The 26,141-nt window shown below is 46.0% G+C and overlaps 1 protein-coding gene across 1 annotated transcript in view; it reads right to left on the bottom strand.

The window, feature by feature from the left end:
* The window catches only part of THAP12 (THAP domain containing 12), a 139,026-nt gene extending 114,513 nt beyond the window's left edge, over positions 1-24,513 (bottom strand). The window contains exon 1 of the mRNA XM_085623280.1: positions 24,261-24,513. Within this exon, the coding sequence (XP_085479406.1) occupies positions 24,261-24,349 (89 nt within the window). The 5' untranslated portion in view covers positions 24,350-24,513. The remainder of the gene's footprint in view (positions 1-24,260) is intronic.
* Positions 24,514-26,141: the final 1,628 nt, after the last annotated feature.

Below are 26,141 nucleotides of genomic sequence, written 5' to 3'. Positions count from 1 at the left end.
TGCTGTGCTCCCGTGGTTCGGGAGCGCGAGGTTCGGCCTGATCCCGCGGCAGCCGCTGAGGTGCTGTTCCGGCTGCTCCAGTGAACTTGGAGCGGTCTCGCCCAGCTGCTGGTCCTGTGTCCTGGAGGTTAGCGGCCCGTGACTGTATGGCGCCATACTTCGGGACCCTGGGGTTGCTGCTCCTTCAAATCTCCGGCTGCTGTGTGGAAGGCGGGATCTCGGCGGCAACGACGCTTGCCTGAGTCACGGTGGGAGACACGGACCCTACTGGGCTTAGTGAGTGCTTTGTTCTGCCTATTAAACTGTAACTTTCCCCTCCGGCCTCTGTGGGCGCCTCGGAGCTGGGGACTGCTATATGCCTGTTTTGTGGCGCTGGGCCAGAGGCGGCCATCTTGGACATACACGGCGCAGTGCCCTGCTGGGTGGCTTCTCTGTGGGCAGAGGGATTCGTGCTGTCTGCCTCTACTCGCCGCAGCCGGGTAGCTGCCCAGTGTTGCGGCTGCTGCCACTTGAGCGCTGGTTTGTTACCGGGACAGTCACATTCTCTATTCTTGGGACTCTGTGGGACTTGTGCCATTCAAGTGGACTGGGTATTTTTTGTGCGTCCAGTGGGTCCCCGGCCTCCCTGCCTCTTTGGGAGTCTGCTGTCACGAGCACGCTTCTCTGGGGTTATATCGACGTTCTGGCAGCCTTGTTCGACGCTTTGTCCCGCTGCTTCCACGGCCCCTGGCTCCCTCAGCTCACTGCGGCCGACACCTGGTGAGGGGCGGCCGGCCCCCTTTGGTTGTGCTTTGGCGGTGAGGAGCGCGTGCCCCGCCTGCGACAATATGGGCAAGCCAGATAAATCCCAGCCCAAACTGACTTTTGAGCATCGCAAGTCGAGGTGCCAGGAGGAGGCGGCCGACTCAGTGTTGGCGGACACTGATAACCATACAGATGACCCTGTGAATGACATCAAACAAATAATTGCTGCCATGCGGAGTGGTCTGACCGCTATTGATGTTGATGCCAATATAGACACGCTAGCCTAAAGGATGGATAGGATGGCGGAACGCCGTATCACTGAAACAGAGGAAGCTCAAGCTGACACCAGCAATGCTCTGGTCATGCTTCAAGACCGCGCAGAGGATTTGGAAGCTATGTCAAGGCGCTGCAACCTTCGTATTACGGGCCTCCCTGAAACTACAGCTACAGGACCCATGGAAACTTTCGTCGAGCAGCTCCTCAAGACCCTGCAGGGGGCTGAAACCTTCTCCGCTATGTTTGTAGTGGAGCGGGCACATCGTTCCCTAGGTCCTAGGCCCCGACCTGGCGCCCCCCCTCAGCCCATCCTCGCTAAGCTCCTCAACTACCGCAACAGGGATGCAGAACTTCGTAAAGCAAGAGAGCTGGGGGCATTGCACTATGAGGTCTCCTCCCTCTCTCTCTTTCCTGACTTCACCGTCAGGGTTCAGGAGGCCTGGAAGCAGTTTGTTCCCCTGAAACGCAGGCTGCAGGAACACCACCTTGAGTACGCTATGCTCTACCCGGCGCACCTGAAAGTTCTCTTTGATTGCAAGCCGCAAATTTTCTCTGACCCACAATCTCTGCAGAAGACTTTGAAGTCCTGGGAAGTTGCGGGTAAACGAAAACGAGCTCAGGGAAAAGGCACGGACGGCGATACCTCGCCTCCAACTCTGGACGACAATGACTGAATGCAGAAACTGTGCTCTGTTCCTTCTTTTCTGTGTACTATGCCGGGCTCATCACAGTTCCGTCGTTGTTTTTCTTATACTAGTGTGTGGGGGGGGGGAGCTTTGTTTCCTCTTTACGGGATGCTGTTTGCTGATTGGAGCATTGTCTCTCTGACGATCTTCGTTATTTGTGTGTTTATAAACGCTTTGTTGTTGGTTCTTGCCTCCTTCCGAAACCTATTCTCTGTATTTGATGCTCTGTATTAGCTCATGGTGGTGTGGCACTGGAGAATGTGTTGCGCGATTGCTGGGTAACATCCGCCCCCAAGCGTTGCCCGTTGCTATCGACAATGTTTTTGAATTTGTTTTTGGTGGGTTTTTTTTATATGAGTGAATTGGGTCGGGTTTCGTAGGTGGAGGGTTGACTGTCACTCTTGCTAGGTTGGGGTGTGCAAGGCGTGGGAGGGGATGGCGTTGTTGGGATTTGTTTTTTTATGTACATGATTTTCTTTCTTTACAGGTCCTGTATTATGATCACTATTTCTTGAACCAAAGGGAGGTGTCTCTAGTGAGTGTTACATGCGGAACTGGCGCTTGTTCTCTCTACATAATCATCACTGGGCTGTATGGCTAATCAGAAGTGTTTGAAACCTTTGACGTGGAATGTTAGAGGTCTTAATGACCACAGGAAAGTGCGCAAAGTCCTAGCCTATTTGAAAAGAAAAGAGGTAGATATCGCTCTATTGTAGGAAACGCATCTTCACCCACACTGCAGCTTGCTGACAGGTAGTCGTCTGTTAGGGGTTTCACCTCACACTCTAGGGGCGTTTTGACTTGGGTTAATCCTGCTGCCAAGCTCCGGATGGGATGCCATGAAGCAGATCCTTCTGGTAGATATGTGACCACTTGCTGCTACAATTCCTCTACTGATGTATTGGTTGTAAATTCCTATGGCCCAAATTATGATGATACAGTTTTATCACTCTTTATCCCGAGCTATTAATTCATACTCTCCTTCCTCTGTGGTGTGGGGCGGGGATTTCAACTGTGTTTTGAATCCAGCTTTGGACCTCTCCAAGGGCCCACTTAGGCCTCCTTCGGCTGCTGCCAGAGCGATCGCTGATGTATCTGTACAGTTGCAGTTGGTTGATGTGTGGAGGATGCGCTCAAGGGATGTGGGTGGGTTCACACACTACTCTGCCCCTCACGACACACATACACGTATAGATTACTGGTTTATTTCGCAAACCTTGACGTCCCGGGTACTGGATTGTGAGGTGGTGGCTGGGACAATCTCGGACCACTCTCCTATTTTGTTGACTCTGTCTGTCCCTCCACGCAGGCCTCCACCCTTCCTGTGGCGCTTCCCCCCAATTTGTTGCTTGATGCAGTTTTTAAAGCAGAACTGAGCGAAGCTATCTCGGAGTTCTTCACCCTAAACATAGGCTCAGTTGACTCGTTTGCCACTGTTTGGGAATCCTTTAAGGTTTATATTAGGGGTATTACCATTAGCAAACATGCGGGGGTACTCCATTCTATTCATGGCAGATTGGTGCTTTTGGAGGCCAGAATTGCCGCATTGGAGGACAAACTGTCTCGGGGGTCCTCTCCTCAACTCCTAGACCTTTTAAAATCCACACTAACCGAGTTCAATGTTGAGGCAGATAGCGAGGTTAAGCACATGGGAAAATATGCTCTGCTCGAGTATACGGGGAGGCGGATCGGCCGGGATCGGTCCTGGCAGCCATGGCAAAGAGGTGGTTTGATTCCACTGGTATCCCCACTGTATCTGCATCCCCTGACTCGACTCGGTCGGATTCGGTTGCAGTCGCTGATCAGTTCCGGACCTACTATCAAGAGCTTTACAGCTCCAAAGTGTCCCCCTGCGACACGGACATAATGCAATATCTGGAGTATATCAAACTCCCATGGTTACAAAACTGGCATAGGGAGTTTTTAATGCCTCCTATAGAGCTACAAGATATTTGTCTGGCGTTGAAGTCAGGTAGTGCGCCTGGACAAGATGGGCTCACGGTGGCGTTCTATAAAGCTTTTAGTGATTTGCTGATCCCTCATTTAGCCACCTTGTTCCAGGACATTGGTGCGGCGGGGTTCATGCCACAGACTATGAGGGAAGCTTTGATCATTACCTTATTGAAGCCAGATAAAGATCCACATCTTTGTTCCTCATATCGTCTGCTATCTTTGCTGAATGTGGACGCTAAGGTATTCGCTAAGATCCTTGCCAATCATCTTTCCCCACTGCTGCCTCAGTTAATTGGCCCGGAGCAGGCCGTATTTATTCCGGGTCATACACATTCGCACAATCTCTGCACGGTGTTCAGTGTTCTACAGCATACCCGACCAGATGTCCCGGCTGTGGCGGTCTTCTTAGATGCCGGAAAGGCGTTCAATTCTATTGAATGGCCATTCCTCTATGCGGTTCTGCGTCGTATGGGGGTTGGTGATTTTTTTTACAGTTGGTCGGTTCCTCTACAATAAGCCGAGTGCTAGAGTTTGTGTGGGAGATGTGGTGTCTGACCCGATTGTCATATCCAGGGGTACCAGGCAGGGTTGCCCACTTTATCCACTCCTGTATGCGGTGGCAGCTGAACCCTTGTTGAGAGCGTTGACAGAATATCACAGCCACAGAGGCCTCCGCTTCTCTAACTATAATTTGATAGTGTCCGCCTATGCGGACAAAACACTTTTGAACATCAGAAACCCGGAAGTACATCTTCCTCCGGTTATACGCGAGGTTTTGCGATATGGTGGGTTATCAGGGCTAAATATTAATTGGGATAAGTCTTTAGTTTTCCCACTGACTGCTTGTACCACCCCTGTGGAGCTAGACTACCCTTTCCAATGGACCACTGATCCAGTCCGCTATCTTGGTATCCGGGTTCATTCGGATGCTGACCAAGTGATCCGGGCTAATTATGGCAGAGCAATAGTGAAATTAAGTGAGGATGTGGACCGTTGTATTCGTCTCCCGTTGTCTTTAGTGGCGAGAGTTTCTTTAATGAAAATGGTGGTGCTACTTCGCCTACTCTTTTTGTTTGTCAACATTCCTATTGTGGTTCCCCGACATCTGTTTAAGGAATTATGGGTGTTGATGGTTAGATTGGCTTGGGCGGGCAAAGCGCCACCCGTTTCCATGGACACACTTATGCTGCCGTGATCTGCTGGCGGTTTGGGTGCTCCAGATTTCGAGCTGTATTATAGAGTTGCGGAGGCATCCGACGAGTATGCCTAGATATATGGGCCCCAAAACCAACCGCATCTTCACAAAGAGAAAGTTGCTGTTCCTCCCGAGCCTCTGCCTTGGCTTATAGCTAAAGCTCCGATTAGACGCTGGGGTGTTCTTGATTCAGTGAACTCCGTGACTCATGCGTGGCACACCCTCCTTGGTTTGTTCGCCAGAGCCCAACTGTATTCGCCCCGATTGCGTATTGAATGGTGCCATTGGTTCATTTTTAGTTCAGATAGGGGTGTGCTCCGTGCACTGCATAGCATAGGTCTGTCGGCAATGGGCAATTTGTTTAAGGATGGTCTGATGCTCACTTGGGACGATTTGATCGCTAATAAGGAGCGGCCATCTGTACTAACACATTTTCAGTTTCATCGCACGAGACACGCATTGCGCGAGGTGTTGGGCGAGGAGTTGACAGAACCGGTGGAATCCCCTCCTCTGTTCATTTTACTCCGTTCGCAGAACCCGGTTAAGTTGGTCTCTAAATTATATGTCTCAGCCTTACAAACTAAGGTATCTCCTTACACAAAGGCTCGCCTGGCTTGGCAGGCAGACATCGGGCGAACAACTTTCAGATAGCATTTGGTTTTATTGCTGTGAAGTTACCCGTAAAATCTCTCTAAATGGCAGGCATAGATTGGCACATTTTAAATTTCTCAATAGGGTTCACTACACACCGGAGCGATTGCACAGATATGGGCTGCGGGATTCTGTTGTGAGCGTTGCAAAGGTCCGGGAGCTGGTTTTTATCATTTGGCGTGGTTGTGTCCCCCTGTGGCGGAGTATTGGAGTCTAATTTTTGCCACTCTGACTACCACTGTGGGTACCCTTATCACCCCTGATCCTTTATTAGCTCTACTGGGTTATACGAAACCTCTGTAAAAAAAGTTTCGTAAACTGATAGCTATGGGTCTTCTCTGGGCTAAGCATAGACTAGCAATAAGGGGGCTGTGGGGTCCTCTGCCGACAGTGGCTGAATGGGAGAGAGACATGGTTTATTGCAACACCCAGTCAGATGTGTACAACGAGTTGCTTACACCTTCATCCCGTCCCTTAAGTTTTTGGGGACTTTTGGCTCAATATCAGGAATCCAACCATACAGCAGCCGAAGTGCAAGAGAACTAAAGTGGTGGTGTTCTGCTATTCTAATCTCCCTTGATGTAGAATCATAGTGCTGGGGTTATCCTTCTCTGAAAGTGACTTGTGGGGTGATCGCCTTTTCAACTATTTCATGACCCTTTGTGAGATGCCGATGTCGCACTGTAGCAGCTGGGTATGCTGAACGCCTCTTCCCCTCCTCATCCTCCTTGGTACCGTATAGTGGTATATTATATGCGACCTGTGATTTTCTTTTTTGTTACTGTGATTGTATTTTGTTTGCATAAAAATGTAATTAATAAATTAATTTAAAAAATCATAAATGTAGGTCCACTATGTATCTCCAACAAGATCCTGGCACAGCAAGATACATTAAGTTAAACTTCTAAGAGGTGAAGTTCCAACAGAACACTAACCTGTAGTATATTTCTATATTTGACTACTCTTATCCTCTCCACAGCGCTGGACTCAATCCAGTGAGCTGCCACTTCAGAGTGATGACGTCGTTTGTGGGACAAAGCTCATTTATATGCCTTTGCGAGAGCACAGTGACCACTTTAAGTATTTCTCAATCGGTCGGTGCACTCTCTGAGTCTAACAACTTCTAGGAAACAGCTCTAAAGGGAAGGTTTGAACTCCCTGGCATCTTCCTTGCTTTAATCTGGTAAAACAAAAACCTAACTCAGGTTTTAAGGTAGTTAGGTGGAAACTTCTGGAATACTGTGGGAGTACAGTTAGAGTGATTACCCTACCTCTTGGTATTGGGCTCTATCAGTCCCCTGGTATTATACAAGCTAAGACTCATGGCAGAAGATCATGGGTGCGTCCAGGAATACGAAACAAAGTCCTATAACATGGTCTCTGGGTTCCTCAACATGACTGACCATGTATTTTTAAAATCATTTGAATCAGCATGGTCTAGGGCCTTGGAGAAGTTGCAGGACACCCTCGCCCTGACCCCACTAGAATTGCAGGGTGTTTCCACATTGAAGCATCAGTTTGGTGCGTGAGCCTCCCCACTGGGGAGCCAGGACCTGAAGTTCCCACAGATAAGGCAGATCCCTTCTCCAAATTGTGCAACCTCTTTCATCAAATGCATACATTTTCGGAGGAAATGGCAGGCCCGAGTGGGCTACACTAAATGTTGTCTCACCTAAAGTCCCAGACTGTACCCACAGAATTGTCCTTCACTGGACAGCTCTAACAGAGAGTAAAAACAAATGGTGGAATGGCATCCCTCTGGAGTGGCCAGCAAGAAACACAGATGAGACCTGGCACAACCCTCCACTGACCGAGATTAACATGGCGCTCTTTCGATCCTGAGGATATTAGGCATCCCCGCTCTTCAGGTGGGAACCCACGCCTAAAGTAGCACACTACCTAAAACAGAGACTTTGCCAACCTATGTATAAAGAGGTTGGAAACAGACCTAGGGTGTCTGATGCCCTCTATTGAGGGAAAGTAGAGGCAAGACCAGAATGGTGACATTTTAGGGATAGCTGCTTAAATGCCTCAAGAGAGGCAGACAAATCCTGGCAAGGTTGCCAGGACAATCATTTTGGAGCTGGAAGGTCCCCACAAAAAAAGATCACAGACCTAGCCGAGATGGCTAAAAAAATAAAAAATAAATCAAGGACCCCTGTAGGCCCATTGGTCCTCGCAGGATGGGCCCATCATATGCTGGGTAATGCAAATTGCACACCATCTATGGAGCATAGAAGATCCATCTTACTCCGCTTGAACCTAAAATAAGTGGAACTAGTCGTTTCAGAGGCAGGACCAGAAGCCTGTGACAATCTATTTGGGAAAGCATTCATCAAAGACCTTTAAAAGTTCCTCCAAGCCTTCACTGCGAAGGACAAAGGGTAATCCTCCCTTAAGACTGTTTTCTCATCTAGAGTGACTAGGCCAGTCATGGAAGGAGACGCTTGTCCAGCCACCAGTTCTCTCACAGTTCCTGGAGAGACAGCAAAGAAGAGGCGATTGTTCAGACCAAAAGGGATACACTCGCTTCTTTACATCATGCAATAAATTCCAGAGAGGGCATGCCAATCGAGGTTTTGGCCTCAGGTAAGAGTCAAATATTCTTCACTCATAAACCTAGAGGGTTGGAAGGTCAAGTGACTTCACAAGTGGAGGGAAATTTCTTCAGATGCTTGGGTCCTTCAAACAGTCCAGTTGTGAGAAGTTGGCCTGGTATATGCTGTCCACTAGTTATAGTGGGCACCTTGCACCAGTCCAAACAACCCTTATCGATGATTAGGTTTAAGACAACCTTTATTGAAAGCTATCCTAGTGGTAGCTATGGAGAGCAGCCTTCAGGCTAAGTCTCGAAGGAATTTAAAGCAGCTTGGTTTACCAGATTATAACCTCTTGAATGACCAACTGAAAGGAGAACCACACAAGGTATATATATATATATATCCCTATGGAAAATTGCATGGGGAAAACGCGTTTTGGGACCCCCCTTTTTTCTCAGCCCCCGCTTGACGAATCCCCCCGAGACTTTCAGGGTAGGAGCGGAGCGCCCCACCTATTTTGAAAATTTCGCGAGGATTTCTCAACCGGCGCCAAAGTTATTCCAAATAGAATGTTGCGGATTTCCTATGGAAACACGGTCCTAACTATAACTATCTACTGGCGACCGCCAGTAGATAATATATATATATATATATATATATTACCTACTGGCGGTCGCCAGTAGGTAGTTATAGTTAGGACCCCTTTTCCATAGGAAATCCGCAACATTCTATTTTGAATAACTTTGGCGCCGGTCGACGAATCCTCGCGAATTTTTCAAAATAGGTGGGGCGCTACGCTCCGCTCCTACCCTGAAAGTCTCGGGGGGATTCGTCAAGCGGGGGCTGAGATAAAAGGGGGGTCCCAAAACGCGTTTTTCCCATGCATTTTTCCATAGGACCTTTAGACAGGGCTACAGCCCGAACGGCTGAACAGAATTACTTGAAATTTGGCAGAGAGGTAGTCCTCAGGTCAAGGAAGTGCCTTTTGTAGGTTTGGTGTAAATCTGTTCGGTAGATTCTGAGAAAATAGCCTTTAAATCAATATATATATCTGAGCCAGCTTACGGTGCGCTTACGGTACGCTTACCGTACGCGTACGGTGGCGTGCGCGAGCGCGATTCTGATTGGCTCTTCGATCTTAGTAAACATTCGAATCGGCCGAAACCCGGAAGCGGCGGCCGCCATTTTCTCTCTCGCACTGAGAGTTAGATTGTAAAATAAAGTCAAAAATCATATAAAGGGGCTGTTTAGACAACTCCCACACACATAGCCATGTTGAGGGAGTCCCCAAAGACCCCCCAAGGGCAAAAATGCAATTTTTTTTTTTTCGGTAATTTCGCCGATTACGCTTACCGTACGGTAAAAAAATGGAAATAAAAAAAACACTATCCACACTCACCCCACCCCCTGTGCTTTTGGTGGCCGAAGGCCACCAAATGTACAAGGCTTATGAGTGATGACAAAAACTAAATATTTTAAACAAAAATAATAAAAGAAAAAATTATCCACACTCTCTCCACCCCGTGTGCAAATGGTGCCCGAAGGGCACCATTTGTGCATGGCTTATAAAAATTACGAAAAATTAAAATATTACCGTGCACGGAACGAACTGCGTTAAGTGGGCGCGCACGCCACGAATGGCGTAAAGTAACTTAGCATTTAAAAAACCGTACAAATTCACTGAAAAAACCATAGGTTTCACACACGTTATAGTTAGGAATTAGCATTTAAAAAACCTTGCAAATTCACTGAAAAAACCATAGGTTTCACACATGTTATAGTTAGCGGAAATTTTACTGATAAAAAACCAGTGAAATTCCCCCGTTATAGTTAGTGCTGGCAACTATAACTCACGCGACCGCAATCTTCTGCTGATGACATATGTGTCTTTATGAAAAAAAAATATTTATAATATATGTATAGCTAAAAATGTATGGAAGAAGACATGGGCAAATAAGTGTCTAAATACAGTATTAGCATCAGCAGAGGATTGCGGTCGCGTGAGTTATAGTTGCCAGCACTAACTATAACGGGGGAATTTCACTGGTTTTTTATCAGTAAAATTTCCGCTAACTATAACATGTGTGAAACCTATGGTTTTTTCAGTGAATATATATATATATATATATATATATATATATATATATATATATATATATATATATAAATAATATATGTATTTATTATTAAATACTCTCTACTAACCTCTTTATGAAATTAGAGAGCAAGGCACACAATATTACAGTTCCAAAATGACAGTAAATAGCACAATATACAATGTGCCCCAGGGGGAGACCAAACCATATATTAAGAAAGTGGCATAAGAACCATGACTTGAGTAGACACAGTGCCTAGAGCACGTAGAATCGCTGGGACCCCAAGGAACCACCTAAGGTAGTGACACAGGGGAGCCACGGGGGACGCACTGCAGTGTGAGAACACAGCCGCGAGCTCCGTACAATCCTATGGGAAAGTCGCGGTTGGAACTTTAAAGATTAAGGACACTTAGGAGAGGACTTGGAGCAAACCCTTTTAGACTTGGAAGGTTCTAAGGACAGCACCCAAGTGAGCACCGAAGTACTCGGGTTACCTAACCCAGGGAAGCCGGGTGCATAGGTGTCGAATGATGTTGGGAATCTTCGCTGTTTTCAATGGCGAGTTGCTGCAAAGTGCTGCTGCCGTGGAAAGGAGAAGTGTCCGGTGTGATCCAAGCCTGGATCGAAGATGGGACGAACCTGAAAGCAGAGGGGACAGAGTCTGGGTCACTTACCAGTGACCAGGGGAACGATAGACGAATGCCCACCAATGTTGGGTGTTTCAGGTGTGATGAGGTGAAGCTTGACTCCACTGCCACGGGGACCAGGAGGCGTCGACGGCGACCACAGTCTGCAGGCGAGTTGTCCCACGAAGGATGTCGAGTGCTGGGGGGTCGGTGTCCGGATTGGAGACCAACAAGCCTTGGCAACCCACGCGGTGAGAGTAAAACGGCTTCGGTGTGGACCAGCAAGGTCCTGTGGACTCCCCAAGCGATGGAGAGTCAGGGCACGTCTGGAGCAACCAAATAAGCCCGTTGAAAGTTAAAGTACCCTTCTCAGGGACCCACAAGTCGACAGACAAGGGATCTTGAAGGGAACTCAAGAGGAATCACTAAATACCAAACCAAGGGACACACGAGGAGTGTGGGCCAGTAATCTTCGGTGAAGTCTCTGCTCGGAGTCTGGACTACAAGTAGCCCAAAGCACAGCCTCAGTGATCGCCAAAAAGCATATGCTGCTGCAAATGTGCACGGTGTCCAGGAATTGGGTTGCACGGTCCCCACAAGGGCTTTGGATCTCAGGATTGCTGAGAGCACGGGAAGCTTGGAAACCCACCTCCTGTGTTGCAAAGTCTTCGTAGTCCTTCAGGAGCTGCGTAGTTGCAAACCGGACCGATGCTTCTTTGGTGCCGGCCTTGCAGGGGAGTAACTCCTTTACTCCAAGGGAGATTCTTCGGTCATCAAACGTCGTGTAGATAGTTGAAGTTCTGGGATTCTGTAGCAGAGTTTAGTCCAGATAAATCTAAAGTCCTGTAGCAAGGGGTTCCTACTTTATACCCAAGGAAGGGATGGGACAAACTCTGGGTACCCACCAATGGGAGGGTCAGGATAGAGGGGTGGCTACACCCATGTACTTTGTCCAGTTTCGCGCCCCTGCAACCGGTTTGAGCTGGACTATGCACAGGAACACCAAATGTGCCCACAGTGCAGACATCAAAGCACTCTTGGAGTGCACCCACCCAGCCCCAATACACTAAAGCCCGTCTGGGAGGTGGTCACACCTCCCTGTGACAGGAAACCTATTGTCCAGCCATCCCCTGCGGAGTTTCGTCCAGCAGCAGGAGGGCAGACCCGTGTCTGTAGCTGGCAGCATCCATTTTGTGATGCCAGGGTCTGTGAAGCTGGTACCGGGTGTACCGGTGAAGTCATGTTTCTCCCTCTAGTAGGGTGGAATCATACCTCCCCCGCCAGTTACTGGCAGAGAGGTATGATTGCAAGGGGTATGACACCAAACACGACATGTTTCTATGCAGCCATTCCAAAGTTAGCATTTATCACCAGGTTATAATGCACTTAAGAGTACATGGTTTGGCTGCATCACAAACAACCCAGGGATAAAAGGTTCCGAAGCTTGCAGAGGGCCTCTGCTCATGCATGGGCACCCTCTCACATAAAACTCAGCACCCTGCCTTCAGGATTGATAAGGCCTGCTATAGGGGTGACTGATAGGTTTATATGTGCAGTGATATGGATAGATATAGTGAACCTATATCTAAGTAAGGGGTGCATGCACCACCTTACATAGGCTGCTGTAGCAGACCTGTTGTGTCATTTTGAGTGGGCTCCCAGGGGGTGGCATAATACATGCTGCAGCCCCCGAGAGGCCTCTGGGGTACCTATGCCCTGGGTATATAGGATACCATATACTAGGGACTTATAAGAGTACCCCAGAATCCAATCTGTGGTGTACCTAAAGTACATGCAAGCAGTTTAGAGAGGAAGCAGCTAGGCTGGGGTCCTGGATAGCAGGATCCCAGCCAGACTAAAGCCCTGAAACATCAGCAAAAAGTGGGGGTAACTATAAGAAGCAGATCCTACTCTCCTACACCAGTGTTTTCAGATAGAGTTCTGGGGCTCTCCAACCCAGTATGTCAAACCGACCCCATATCCTTTTTAGCAGAGGTCTCTTCTCGGGTAAAACATGAAATCCAATCCCTGAAGGTCAAGGGAGCAGAAGAAAACTTTTTACACCCAAAGGGGTTCTTAAGCAACATCTTTGTAGTAAAGAAAAAAGGCACCCCTTTTTTTTTTTTTTTTTTAAAGAATTTTATTGTTTTGTAAAACAGTGAAAACAGTAGGACATTGAAGCGAGCCTTGTATACACATCCATAGAAAGAGCATCACCCCATTGCACAATCCCTCAACCAATCCAAGTTCTAATGTATTTCGAAATACTCTAATTCCCCATCCCCCCACCGCCCCACAGGACCCCTTAACCATCTGAGTCAGAGGATTCCTCATCGGAAAGAGGCGGTGGTTCGCATATTTCTCCCCTGTACTTGTTCCATGCCCCCCAGACGTTGGCCCACTTGCGGGGACACCCCCGTCTAATGAATATAGAACGCTCCGCAAACATGGCTGCGTCCATTTCCTTGCGCCACGTGGACAGCAGCGGCACCTCTTCTGCACCCCATTTAAAAGGGCACCCCTTTTTGTTGTGATCATATTGCTTGAAGACGGTACTGGAACGCTATGACTCTCACATATGGCATCCACTTCTGCATTGTGCTGTTCACATGTACTGCTTAATAAAAAACAAGTATTAAAATAAAAGAGAGACTAAAAGACAAGGGAGTAAGAGTGGCCATAAAGCTGAGATATTTCAATGGATGTTTGATCTACAGTCACTTCAAGATGGAGCAAATCCAACTTTTAAGAGACATTCTAAGACAGGAAGATTGGATGATTCATCTAGACTTGAGAGACACATATCTATTGATTCTAATTTTCCCTCTACACAGATGCTCTCTTCAATTCCTTTGGAAACAACAGGTGTGGGGGGTTCAGGTTCTCCCATTCGACCTTTCCTCAGAACCTTGGTGTTCTTCAAAACTCCTCCAGCCACTTGCTGGCCAACGGATGCAAGGTTGCAGCAGATCATTTATCTGTATGACATCATCTTGATGCTGAAAGAAAATTTCACACTCCTCCACCAGGCGTAGTTGACAATATCCCTTTTGGAGGATCTGGGTTTCCGGATAAACACAGATACATTGGACCCGAAGAAGAGGATGAACTTTCTGGGATTCAAAATAGACTTGCAATTCACAAACTTGAAACTCCCAGGTTCCACAATTTCTTCCATCAAGAAGTAGTAACAGAATCTCATTACGAAACAGTGAGTGTTTCTGCAGTCGATTGCAAGGATGGTAAGTCTTCTATCCTTTTCCATCCAGGTGATTTTTATTGAGCCCACTCGATTACAGGGCACTCCAACGTTTGAAAAATCAAGCACCTACAAAAGGGAGTATCCTACTCGGAAGAGGTTCCACATTATCAGGAGGCCATAACGGAGATAATATAGTGGCTGAGCCATAGGAAGGTATGGAACAGTAAAGCAATTTTCAGATCGGAACTGGGTATAGCGACAGAGTCAGATGCCAGCTGATGAGGCAGAGGGTCTCATTGCAGAGATACCTTCCACAGAAGGACAATGGTCTCCAGAAGAATTGTCCTTACACATCAACTGCTTGGAATTTGTGGACAGTTTGTTCGCCATCCAGAGTCTAGCGAAGGGCAAAGTCAGGTGTTCTATCCTTCTAAAAAAACAACATCTCAGCGATCCAGTAATTCAATAAACTGAGAGGCAACCACTCAAGAACCCTGATAGAGACTGCAAATGAGTTTTGGAATTACTGCCTGGAGAAGGAAGTGAGTGTGACAGCAGTTCACCATGCATGGCTATCCAATACTGGAGCAGACTGGAACTCCTGATTTCTCCAGGTCTCCAGAGGCTGGAAACTTTATCCCCAAGTGTTTCATCAGTTGTGCCTCATATGAGGCACCCCAACTAGGGATTTGTTTCCGTCCAGGCTCAATGTGCAAGTTCCACTTTCCTTCAGCTAGATGCCACACAAGTGGATACATTCCCACAGAACTGAAGGGTGGGGGGGTCTTCACCATGGCATTATGCCTTCCCTCCCATTCCAGCTGATAGCCAAGGTGACAAATCAGATGAGGAATCAACAGACCGAGATGATTTCAGTGATGCCGGAATGGAAAGCCCAACCATGTTTTCCTCTTCTACTGGAGTTATCAAGTGACCTGCAGATCAGGATTCCCTTGCATCCGCACTTCCTCGTGGGCCAGGAATGGGGAAATCGCATCCCATGGTGATAGATTGCTCTACTCGACATGGCTTAGTTGGTGTGAGGAGGGACAGGTAGAGCTCATGGGAGTGGACAATATTTTTGGATCTGAACTTCCGGGCACAGCTGGCAGAAGGGGGCAGAGAGTACTCTACCATTAACTCTTTCAGGTCAACAATATCAGCAGGTCCACTAGCATGAAGTTGGTGAGTGGCATCAGATTTTCCCACCTGCCCACTCCCAAATACACTAGAACATGGGAAGTTAATGTAGACCTGAAACTCGTGAGTGATTGGTCAGACAATCCGGACTTATCTAGAAAGCAACTGTTTGCTAAATGTTATGTATCCATCTTTCCCCAACAACCCTAGATTGCATGTGAGACGTTGCCTTAAAGAGCATGAGTAGGGCCTTAGACCACCAGTTGTTGATCTCTCTGAACAAACCCCACAAACCAGTGCCACCCCCCACTTTAGCAAGATAGGTGATGCAGGAAGTGGGTACTGATATTTAAGTTTTCGGTGACCACTCTACCAGGAGTGTCATGTCCTCAAAAGCCCTTAGAATAGAGAATATTTTAAAGTCAGCAAATTGGTCTACAGATTCCACCATCAAAAACTTTAACTTAAAACCTATTTCAAAGATGCCTACATTGGTGGTAAAGGCGGCTCCTGATGATGGGCGGAGGGGCTGCGCCCCTCTCACTTTTAATTCTTTAAGGATGGTAATTGGAAAATGCTTCCGTGGAGATAGGCCAGTAATTACGTGATGCAGCGTCATATTTTGATAGCAGCCCCGGGCAAATACAGTTTCAGCCCTGTATTTCCCAGGGCTGCCTGTCAATTCCAAGCTGACTCTCACCACCCCTCCCTTTCCCAGTCGTCACTGTGACGATTTGGGAAAGGGAGGGGTTTCAGTCTTTGCAAGAGGGCTTGCCAATCGTGAGAAACCTGTCGCCACAGAGTCATGAGGCTAAACTCATGGCTCTCTGAGGCCGGGTCGAGTGGCTGCATGCTCTAAACAGATACACATGTGCATGCTACCGTGCCTCATGTATCTGGTTAGAGCATTTTAACAGCTTGTAGTGACGAAAAAGCGGACTGCTGGTGTTTAGTGCCTCCGTCTGAACACCAAACGGATGGAGCAGAGGACCAGAAAGAAGAATTGTAAGTCAGCCGTCTCCTCTCGTTTCTTTTTCTTCAGAACAAAAGAGTGTCTAATGTGCTCTCTAATCATCATGATCGTCAGTGAGAAACACAAAACATCACCTGCAGAACATTGCCAAGAACATAGGAATTCAATGGGCCGGCACACAAGACAGTGTTACTGCCTTCACACGCTGACTCTGTAAACTCTAGCTAGACTATTCAGTTCTCTATCCTTTTCCCGTAGTGCTAAAAAAAAATACAGTATTTTTGTATTGGACACATCGTGCTGTACACCATTTTTATGTATATTTTGGTAACACTTTACTGTTCCAACAAAAAAGTACTGGCACAATGTAGCAAAAAACTTTCTTGTTTCTCTGGACTAGGTGGGAGGGAGTGTACGTAATCACAGACCTCCAATGCTCGTTCATAAAATCTAGAGACAACCCATCCAGAATGCTACAAACTTAACAATTAAAATAGACAGAAAAGTGAGAAAAGGAGAGTGTGTGGTCAGTCCAAAAACAATTACACTCTACAGATGTCCTCAAATGGTGACGAGGTGAGAAAATATGTAGAGAAAGAGAGAGAGTGCCTCACGTGCGCACCACCAGAGGAGCTACTGGTTGGTTCTCACCAGCTTGCCCACGTTTCTTTCATCATCGGTCACTCTCTCTCGAGAAAAAGGGGGGTTTACGGTGTCCAATAGAAAACACAAAACACAAGACAGTGTCATGTGAAAAACGCAACAAACAAATAGATTGTGCAGACAACGACAAATATACAAATAGTGAAAGTGTCTAGACTCACAAATGATTGTTTTATTCTGGTTAGGAGTCTGGATCCAGTGCTGAGGTGACGCCTGGTTAGACAAGAGACAGGGTGCAGGCACCAACGCTGGTCGTGCTTTGCTTGGACACCGTAAACCCCCCTTTTTCTCGAGAGAGAGTGACCGATGATGAAAGAAACGTGGGCAAGCTGGTGAGAACCAACCAGTAGCTCCTCTGGTGGTGCGCACGTGAGGCACTCTCTCTCTTTCTCTACATATTTTCTCACCTCGTCACCATTTGAGGACATCTGTAGAGTGTAATTGTTTTTGGACTGACCACACACTCTCCTTTTCTCACTTTTCTGTCTATTTTAATTGTTAAGTTTGTAGCATTCTGGATGGGTTGTCTCTAGATTTTATGAACGAGCATTGGAGGTCTGTGATTACGTACACTCCCTCCCACCTAGTCCAGAGAAACAAGAAAGTTTTTTGCTACATTGTGCCAGTACTTTTTTGTTGGAACTATTGCTGATTGGAGGGCGTCCTGGCACTTGTTCCCTCTGTAGCTCCCTTGTTTGATTGAACACTTTACTGTTGACAATAAAACTCGGAGTATAAGTCAGCTCCGATGTATGTTGGTTTCCAGCACTTAAAACAACAGAGATTTACTTCGGCAGCAGAGTTTGGACAAGCAGGATATCTCTGAATTAAGAGGTTTGGGAACAGTGTTTTGCAACCCGGCCTATTTCCAGGGGGGTGCCCGCTGTGTCTTTTCACCTTGGCTCGGTGCCTCTTCTCTCCTTGGACAGGAGAGGATTGGCAGCAGGGGTTGAGGTCTGACAAAGCCTTGAACCCTTTGCCTCATGAAGGATGGGCTCCGCGTACGGGTGAGTTTCAGAAACATCAACTTGTTCTTAAAGATTTCTGCTCATGAGCTCCCAGTCACTTAAAGAATCTTTTCAGCTGATGCAAAGGGGAGAGGCCTTAGAAATGTAAGCGGATTGTATGCCCCTGCTGCAGGTCAGTTTCATACATTGTGAGGGTTTGTATAACCTCAAGGCTACATGTCACTCTCCTCGGACTTCAGTTCAGGGGCTGTCAGTCTGAGCTGAGGACAGACCCTTCAATCATGGATCCCAAACATCAATACTATAAAAAGATGGTGCAACCTGTGCCTCTTTCATAACCTGCACTGCTTGCGCTTTGAATGCCTAAGCATTAAAAGCCTGTAATCTTGCTTGTCCTCAAAAGTTGCCTTTCCCAAGGTATTTATGGTTGGCACTACACAAAATGCAATTAAAAAAAAATTCTGTCTTCAAAGTCCTTTTTCATGCAGGTTGAAAAAAAGTGCAGCATCTTGTAAGTTTATGAAAGCATATGTGCTTTGATTGTAAACCGCCTAATTCAGCTCAAAGGGTGCCAAGTGAAAAGGAAGGCCTAGGTGATAGTGAAGAAATAAACAGGCGAGAAATGATAAAGGAAATCATCTTCGACATAACAGAATGAAGACACTAGATGCTGAAATACTAGTGCACTGAAGATTGCAGATGAACTTAGAAGAGACAGTAAGGTAGAATATGAAAGTTAAGTATAAGGACCCCATGTGTTTATAGTTTTCTAACATGCCCGGTGAATTATGAAAATGTATATTTGTATAGGCTGCTGTATGTTGAATAGCACAAGATAAGCACAGTTTTTACCACTGTGTCCTCAATGCAATTTAAACTTTACTTCACAGTCGCTTGGAAATGTTTCGTTACCAGCCAATCTAGGCATAAGGTAACTTAGATCTTCCATTTGGTGAGAGAGACCAGTGTCTCATGGCAAAGTTTAGATCAGCAAGCCCCCCCTGAATGTTGATGTATCAAATTCACACCCACCAGGACAACAATTGATATTCTGCGTCGAATTAAACAATTGTAGCCTTCAAACACTGGACTCTATTGCTGGAGTATGTCAAAAACCTCAGATTTTTCTTTAAAGCAGTGTCACAGGAAAGCACATAATCGGTGAAGCTCATGCATGTCCCCTTATTAACTACTCTAGGTTGTTCAAGTAGCCAACCAAAAGTTTATTCTTTGCTTTATAATCTGTGCACACATTAACAGCACCTGTCGCACTCAAACGCCTACTCAAGCAAGTCCCCAATTCTTGATTGACATGCGTTCAAAAGACAGACACAAAGTTAGATCGCATTTTAATTTCATATGTTCATACATGCCAACATTTCGATACAGAAAAGAGGCAGATACTGATAAAAATAATCAGGTGAACTTATTTTCCCCATTGACTAACATTGAAACAGAGGGAACTTTAGGTGGGAGAGTGAAAGAAATATAGACATATTTTAGCTTAAAAATCAGGAGTCTCCTGTCTGCATCGGGTCTGTTGGCATATATGTAACCAATTTTCTCTAATTTCACTGTCCTGCAAGTGTTTCATGCACTTCCACCTATGCTCAATCGGAACAGACGTGATTACATCACATATCACTCAAATAAACAACTGAACAATAAATATTTTTTTCAATTATCTGAGCCCAACTGAATACATAATAAAACTTTACTTGAGCCCCAGTTCTAAATGTCTAGTAGGAAGTTCTTTAGTGTTCAACTAAATGAAAACTTCAAAACGCTAAGGAATGCATCGAAACGATGTTCAAGACGTGACAGACACCCTTCTACTTCCACAAAGAGCTTCCTTCCTCTGTGACGTTAGCTGGAGGATTGGTTGAAGGTTATGCATGATGGCTACGTAAATAGCCGGGACCGACTGAATATTTTATGTAAATATGTTCTTAATTTCTTTCCCGTTGTGCACCACTTAATTTGGCAACGCTGTAAAGCAGACGTCTTCAAACTGTGGGGAACACCTCCCTGGGGATCTGTGGCTGCATTCCCAGGGGGAGCGCCAATGTCTCAGTAAGTACTTTTAAATTATAATAGCCTGAAAGTAAAACCTTGTTTATTTGGCATGTTTCTAGACTGTCTTAATTTACATAAAGCCATTAAAGTGTACGAATGGGAACTGTGATCCTAAGTTGCGTGGGTCATAAAGCAATCAGACTGGTGGCAGGGTCAATGACCAGCATAAAAGTACAAAATGTTGTTTTTTTCACCTTTGGTTAACTGCACATAACATAACACACATACTTTAGATGAAAAATAAATGTGACTTAATCAGTGGCAAAAGCACTCATGTTTCGAAACCTCAGTGGGGTAATGTGATCACACAGAGGTCTGTGACAAGAGAGTCAAAGTTGAACCCTGGTTGGTGTAGTAAGCAATAGTGACTTCTGTATTTATGGTGCCACAAGGTCCCAGTCTCTAACAGAAAGCACTGTGAATGTTATTATTTTAAAATTGTATTACGCACAGCATAGTTGCCGACATTTGGAAAAAAAATCCTGTGACTCTTTGCAGCACAGGGCTAATGCAGATAGAAAGTTCAGGTTTGTGTACCTATGTGTAATAAAGAGGAACGGTTTCTGCAACAATATTACCCGGGACAGTCTCCAACTTGCCAGGACTGTTCCTGCAAAAACGGGACAGTTGGCAACTATGGCACAGCATAAGACATGCTGTAGCAAATTATTTAGGCCTGGATTTATAAAGACTTTGCGTCAGGTTTGATTTACTTTTTTAACGCAAACCTGAACCAAAGTGTAGTGCTGGTATTTACAATCAATTGTAAAGCACAATATGCATTGGATTATAATCAAACATAATGCAAGGCTGTGCAGTGCCAGTTTAGAGCCCTGATTTACTAATGCTTTGCGATGAGTTTGCGTTACTTTTGTAACTCAAAACTAAAACAAAGTGTTATGCTGGGATTTACTATACAACATTTATCAGGTTTTGCGTTGGATTGTTTTCCAAGGAAACACAAAGTTACAATATATGCTTCCTATGTGTTACTTTGCATTAAGGAGACATTCCATGAGTAGTGCATGGGAGTTCCCATGAAACCACTCATTGGGACTCACTGTTTCCTTATTACGTAGACACGATGTTGCTGAAGATACCCGGAGGCTATTCCCTGACACATGTGGCAAGTGAGGACATCCCGGTCTGCCCCTCAGTGTTACCTACTTGGTTGGGCCTGGGGGGGCTTGACTGAGGGTGCTACACTAGCCAATGTGGACTCGGGATAACATGATATACGCGCCTCACTAGCATCGACCCTTAACCTTGGGGTATTTCAGCCTCATACGTACTACATCTCTTTTAACTTTCATTGACTCTACCGAGCATGATATGAATGTTCCTTTTATTTCCCACCTTCCCAAGGACACTGCACTATTCAGTGTTGGAACTTGCCGGCCACCGACGAAACATAATTCTGACCCCAATAGGGTGAGTTCACTGAACGCACGCAGCATCGGTACACCTCACATGCTGCCTCTCAAAAACTGCTGTTCTGAAATGCTGCTCCATATCGCCGTGTGCATGATCACTACCACCTTAAGTGATGCATACCTTTTATCACTTTTTTACTTTACAATTAGAACACGAGACAAGTATGGTAGGTTCATGTAATGCTCTGATATATCTCTATGCTTCCCTATTTTCTTACAGGTTGATATCCTAGATCTGCAGGTACCACTTTTTAGGGTGCTGTATGGGTGGTCACTTAATTAATTGATTGTGTACCACTACCAAAAAGTGTGGATAGATCTTGCATTGGTCCTGAAGAATTGCCTTCAAATAGAAATAATGGCAAGAAACATGTTGACCCCGAGAGCGCAGATCCCCGTGACCTTATAACAGGGGTGCACTACATTCACGTTTTTAGCCAGGAGAGTGGCCACAATCATTAAAATAGTTCTGGATGGACCACTACCTCCTGTTTTAACCTCACTCCTTTACATACTACATCTACACTCACTAGAGGCCTCACACGCATTGCACCTTGCGGCATAAGGAAAAAAGATCTCTGCCAAAAGGCCCAGTTAAGGGCATCAATCGGATATTGCAGCGTCGACCCGATAAGGAGCAGACCCAAAGATGAAGCAAGACACCCCACTGATGGGGGGTGTGTGAGGGTCCCTTTCCGAAAGGAGGAAACCCCCTCCTGCTTCTAGTGTGTACTTCACTACACACTAATTACACATCAACCGAAAGTGTTCATTAGGTACTGAATACCTTTCTGTTTGTAGTACTGAAGGGCATGTATGCTGGACCTGGATAAATATAGCACACAGTCCACCCTTTATTGTTAGTAAGCCTGAAAGTACAACCTTGTTTATTTGGCATGTTTCCAGGCTGTCTTAATTTACATAAAGCCATTAAAGTGTAAGCACGGGAACTGTGATCCTAAGTTGCATGGGGCATAAAGCAATCAGACTCGTGGCAGGGTCAATGACCTGCATAAAAGTACAAAATATTCTGTACCTGTTTTTGTTTTTTTCACCTTTGGTTAACTGCACATAAAATAACACACATACTTTAGATGAAAAATAAATGTGACTTAATCAGTGGCAAAAGCACTCATATGTTTCAAAACCTCAGTTGGGTAATGTGATCACACAGAAGTCTGTGACAAAAGAGAGTCAAAGTTGAACCCTGGTTGGTGTAGTAAGCAATAGTGACTTCTGCATTTATGGTGCTACAAGGTCCCAATCTCTAACAGAAAGCACTGTGAATGTTATTATTTTAAAATTGTATTACGCACAGCATAGTTGCCAAAATTTGAAGAAAAAAATCCTGTGCCTCTTTGCAGCACAGGGCTACTGCAGATAGAAAGTTCCTGTTTGTGTACCTGTGTGTAATAAAGAGGAACTGTTTCTGCAATATTACCCCAGACAGTCTCCGAATTGCTAGGACTGTTCCTGCAAAAACGGGACAGTTGGTAACTATGGCACAGCATATGACATGCTGTAGCAAATTATTTAGGCCTGGATTTATAAAGACTTTGCGTCAGGTTTGATTTACTTTTTTAACGCAAACCTGAACCAAAGTGTTGTGCTGGTATTTACAATCCATTGTAAATCACAATATGCATTGGATTGTAATCAAACATAATGCAAGGCTGTGCAGTGCCAGTTTAGAGCCCTGATTTACTAATGCTTTGCGATGGGTTTGCGTTACTTTTGTAACTCAAAACTAACACAAAGCGTTATGCTGGGATTTAAAATCCAACACTTATCAGGATTTGCGTTGGATTGTTTTCCAAGGCAACACAAAGTTACAATATATGCTTCCTTGTGTTACTTTGCATTAAGGAGACATTCCATGAGTAGTGCATGGGAGTTCCCATGAAACCACCATGGGGTTTTGACACATATCCCGGTCTACATACAACTGTTGACTGGGATGTGCTTCAAAATTCCGAGCCTTTGGGGGATATTGATGCAGAGGAGAAACCCAAGCTTGAGCCTCAAGGACACGGTAGGGGGTGGAGATTGAAGTCCCACTGATCACAATTATGACCATCTTACTTTACAAAAGGGGAATTAGGCTCATATATTTTGCTGGCATTTAAGTTGGCTTGCTACTGAGAGTCTATAATTGGGAGCTGATTTCTGAAAGGGGAAGATTAGAATAATTGGCTAGACATGGTGAGTAAGGGCTAAAGAGGCAAAGAAGACAGCCTCATACTCTGGGTCAGTGCTATCATTGTGTAACAAGTGTTGTTGAATTGGGGCCCTACAGTGTGAGGGGCACAAAACACCCCCAATTACAGGAAGTAGAGTTTGTTGACTCATTTCTGTTTTTGTTTGATGCATTTACTCAAAAATCTAACGTTTAGTGTGGATTATCATGAGCTACATAAAAAAATACCCCTGAAAGCCCGACCCCCCATTCTCTCAGCCCTCCCTCACTCCAATCCTTGCCAAAAGGTTTTGGAGAGGGGGCTGATTTGAAAAATTTTTAGGGAAGGGGGTCCCAGAGAAAAAAAGTTTGCAGACTCTGTTCTAAAGGGTCATGGAACACAACAGATGAAGAGTGGGGGGGGGAGGCTGTTGAGTGGCGACGGAGTCTCCTCACTTGTAATGTATTGTAGCTGGTCTTAATAAAGTCATATTAGTTTACCGTCTTCCCTGACGCGTCTCTCTTCACGTTAAAAGAAGACCTCATACATGTACTAAAAATAATACCTTTGGATGCAGGAAAATGCCAATACACACATCCAATATGGCTACGGAACACACGCGTGAGCATTATAGTTAGCGGTCTAGAACTATGACAGGCCAGCTACAATAAGACGCATGCGCACCACTCATCACCAAGTATTTACACTCCTCCTTTGAGATTACACCGATTGCAACGTCGCTAAATCGATTCCTAGCGTGAGGCTTAAGTTTGAGTCGCATTATATTGCCCAGTGTGTTCGTAGAGTATATGAATTACTCTGCCCCTACATGCCCCAAGTTGCCACGTATCAGCTCCTCACCTCTCTGGGTCACGAGGGAATCTGAAGAAGGCCAAGTCTGACTGCGTGCTTTTCTGTGTGCAGTTGGGGGCCGCGCAGAAGTTGGGCATCGTACGCCTTTGTGTCCTAGAGGTTAACGAAAAAAAAATTAAAAAATAAATAATCGTAAACGGGTCTCTTGTTTACACCACGTCTCTATGGCCCCTCAGGTGAGAGCGGCTCCACAGTGCTCTAGGCGGCCTGGAGGAATGAGCGCGCCGATTGGAGGAAAGGGGCGTATACATAGAAGAGGGACTGAACTAATTACTCATAGGCAGGATAGACAAAGATGATAGACTACACTATACATAAAAGGCTGATCTACACGGAAACGAGTTTTAATAATCTACCCACCTCCTTTACGCATGGATCCATACTTGCACAGACGTGGTCATGACCTGAGGCGAGGATTATCCATCTCTATTTTGACTTTAAATAGCGTTCGTTTGCAAGTTCGTTCCTTTAATAAATTCATAACTATATTTCCTAGTCACACAAATAAACAAGTAACAAAATAACCACATACACCACCAAACACGTAATACTGTTCCATGTAGCCTGTTATGACATCCTTACGTTGTTCCCATTTTTCAGTGGGATTCAGCTAAGTGATAGGCTACCTGTTATTTGTAATTTAATGTGTTGATTGTAGTATATGGTTGCAATATTTTTTAATTAACAGCAGCACGCTGTCTGGTCCAATCTCAATATGTTAGGCCCTGCTTGGGACACCAGAGCCTAGGTGTCTCTGTTCCACGCGTGTAGACAATGTGGCGCCTTACTCAGCAAACACTGCTGGTTTGAATTTAATGTAAGGGGCTGGCCTTTGCACTGCATGCAACGCGCGCCCAGCTTAATTGTACGTCAGGACTGGAGGCTCAAATTATGCTTCTCTATCTTTATTGCATGAAAAACACAGCACCAATTAAAACACATGAAACTTAGAACCTCATATCCCATTGTAATGTTCCTGCCCTCGTGGCCCCTCGCTGTAATAACCACGCGTACACGGTGTCTTGGTACGATGTATTTATTCTCACAGGAGCGCCGGCACGGAGATCCGCACCCGTTGAAATCGGCGCTCTAACTCCGACAAAATGGCCGCCGCCGGACGTCCTGTGACGTCACGGGGCGGGCGTGCCAACCACTAGACCGCTACACCACATCTCCCCCTTTTTCAACACAAACCCAACTTACTCCCCTTAGAACATATACAGTCTTACTTGTTGTCCATGCAGAATTCCCCGAATTTCCGGGGCAGTGTGATTCTCCTTCCCCGTCTTGTCCACTTACTGGGTTCGCCAGCCTTCGGAGTGGTTGTCATGCTCCGTCGATCTGATGCCCCATCTTCGCCTTCCCTTCCTGCATGTCCCTTCTCATTGGTCTCATTGTCCTCTTGGGCCTCTCCTTCCTGCCCTCTCTTCTCCTCGCAGACACTGTGTCCCATTTCCACCGGAGGACTCCCTTCCATTCCTTCCGGGGGGCTCTCTCGCCCTTTCGCTGGACTCTTTGCTCCGCGTGGTGTCCCTGCGGGCGTCGCCTCTACCGGTGTCTTCTCTTCCAAGGGTAAGCACCTCGCCATGCGGTCCTGTGACCATACCTTCCCATCACTGAGAAGCGCTGATCTTGAGTACGGTTCCAGCACTTGGAACGGCGGTGTGAACTTACTGTCCCCTTTCTTCTTCGGGGTGGGTAGCCTGACTCTCACCCACTCTCCCTTTTCCAGGGCCACCTCCTTTGTGTTGTGTTTCCTGTCATAATGTTCAGTGTATACTGCCTGTGCCTTCTCCCAGTTTTTCCGCACTACTGCCGGGGACTAATGACTCTGAACGGTGAGGCGCTTCCAGGCAACGTTGTCTTTTG

Source organism: Triturus cristatus, chromosome 8 (genome assembly GCF_964204655.1).
Source record: "Triturus cristatus chromosome 8, aTriCri1.1, whole genome shotgun sequence".
Lineage (NCBI taxonomy): Eukaryota > Metazoa > Chordata > Amphibia > Caudata > Salamandridae > Triturus > Triturus cristatus.
This window is presented reverse-complemented; position numbering and strand designations above follow the sequence as displayed.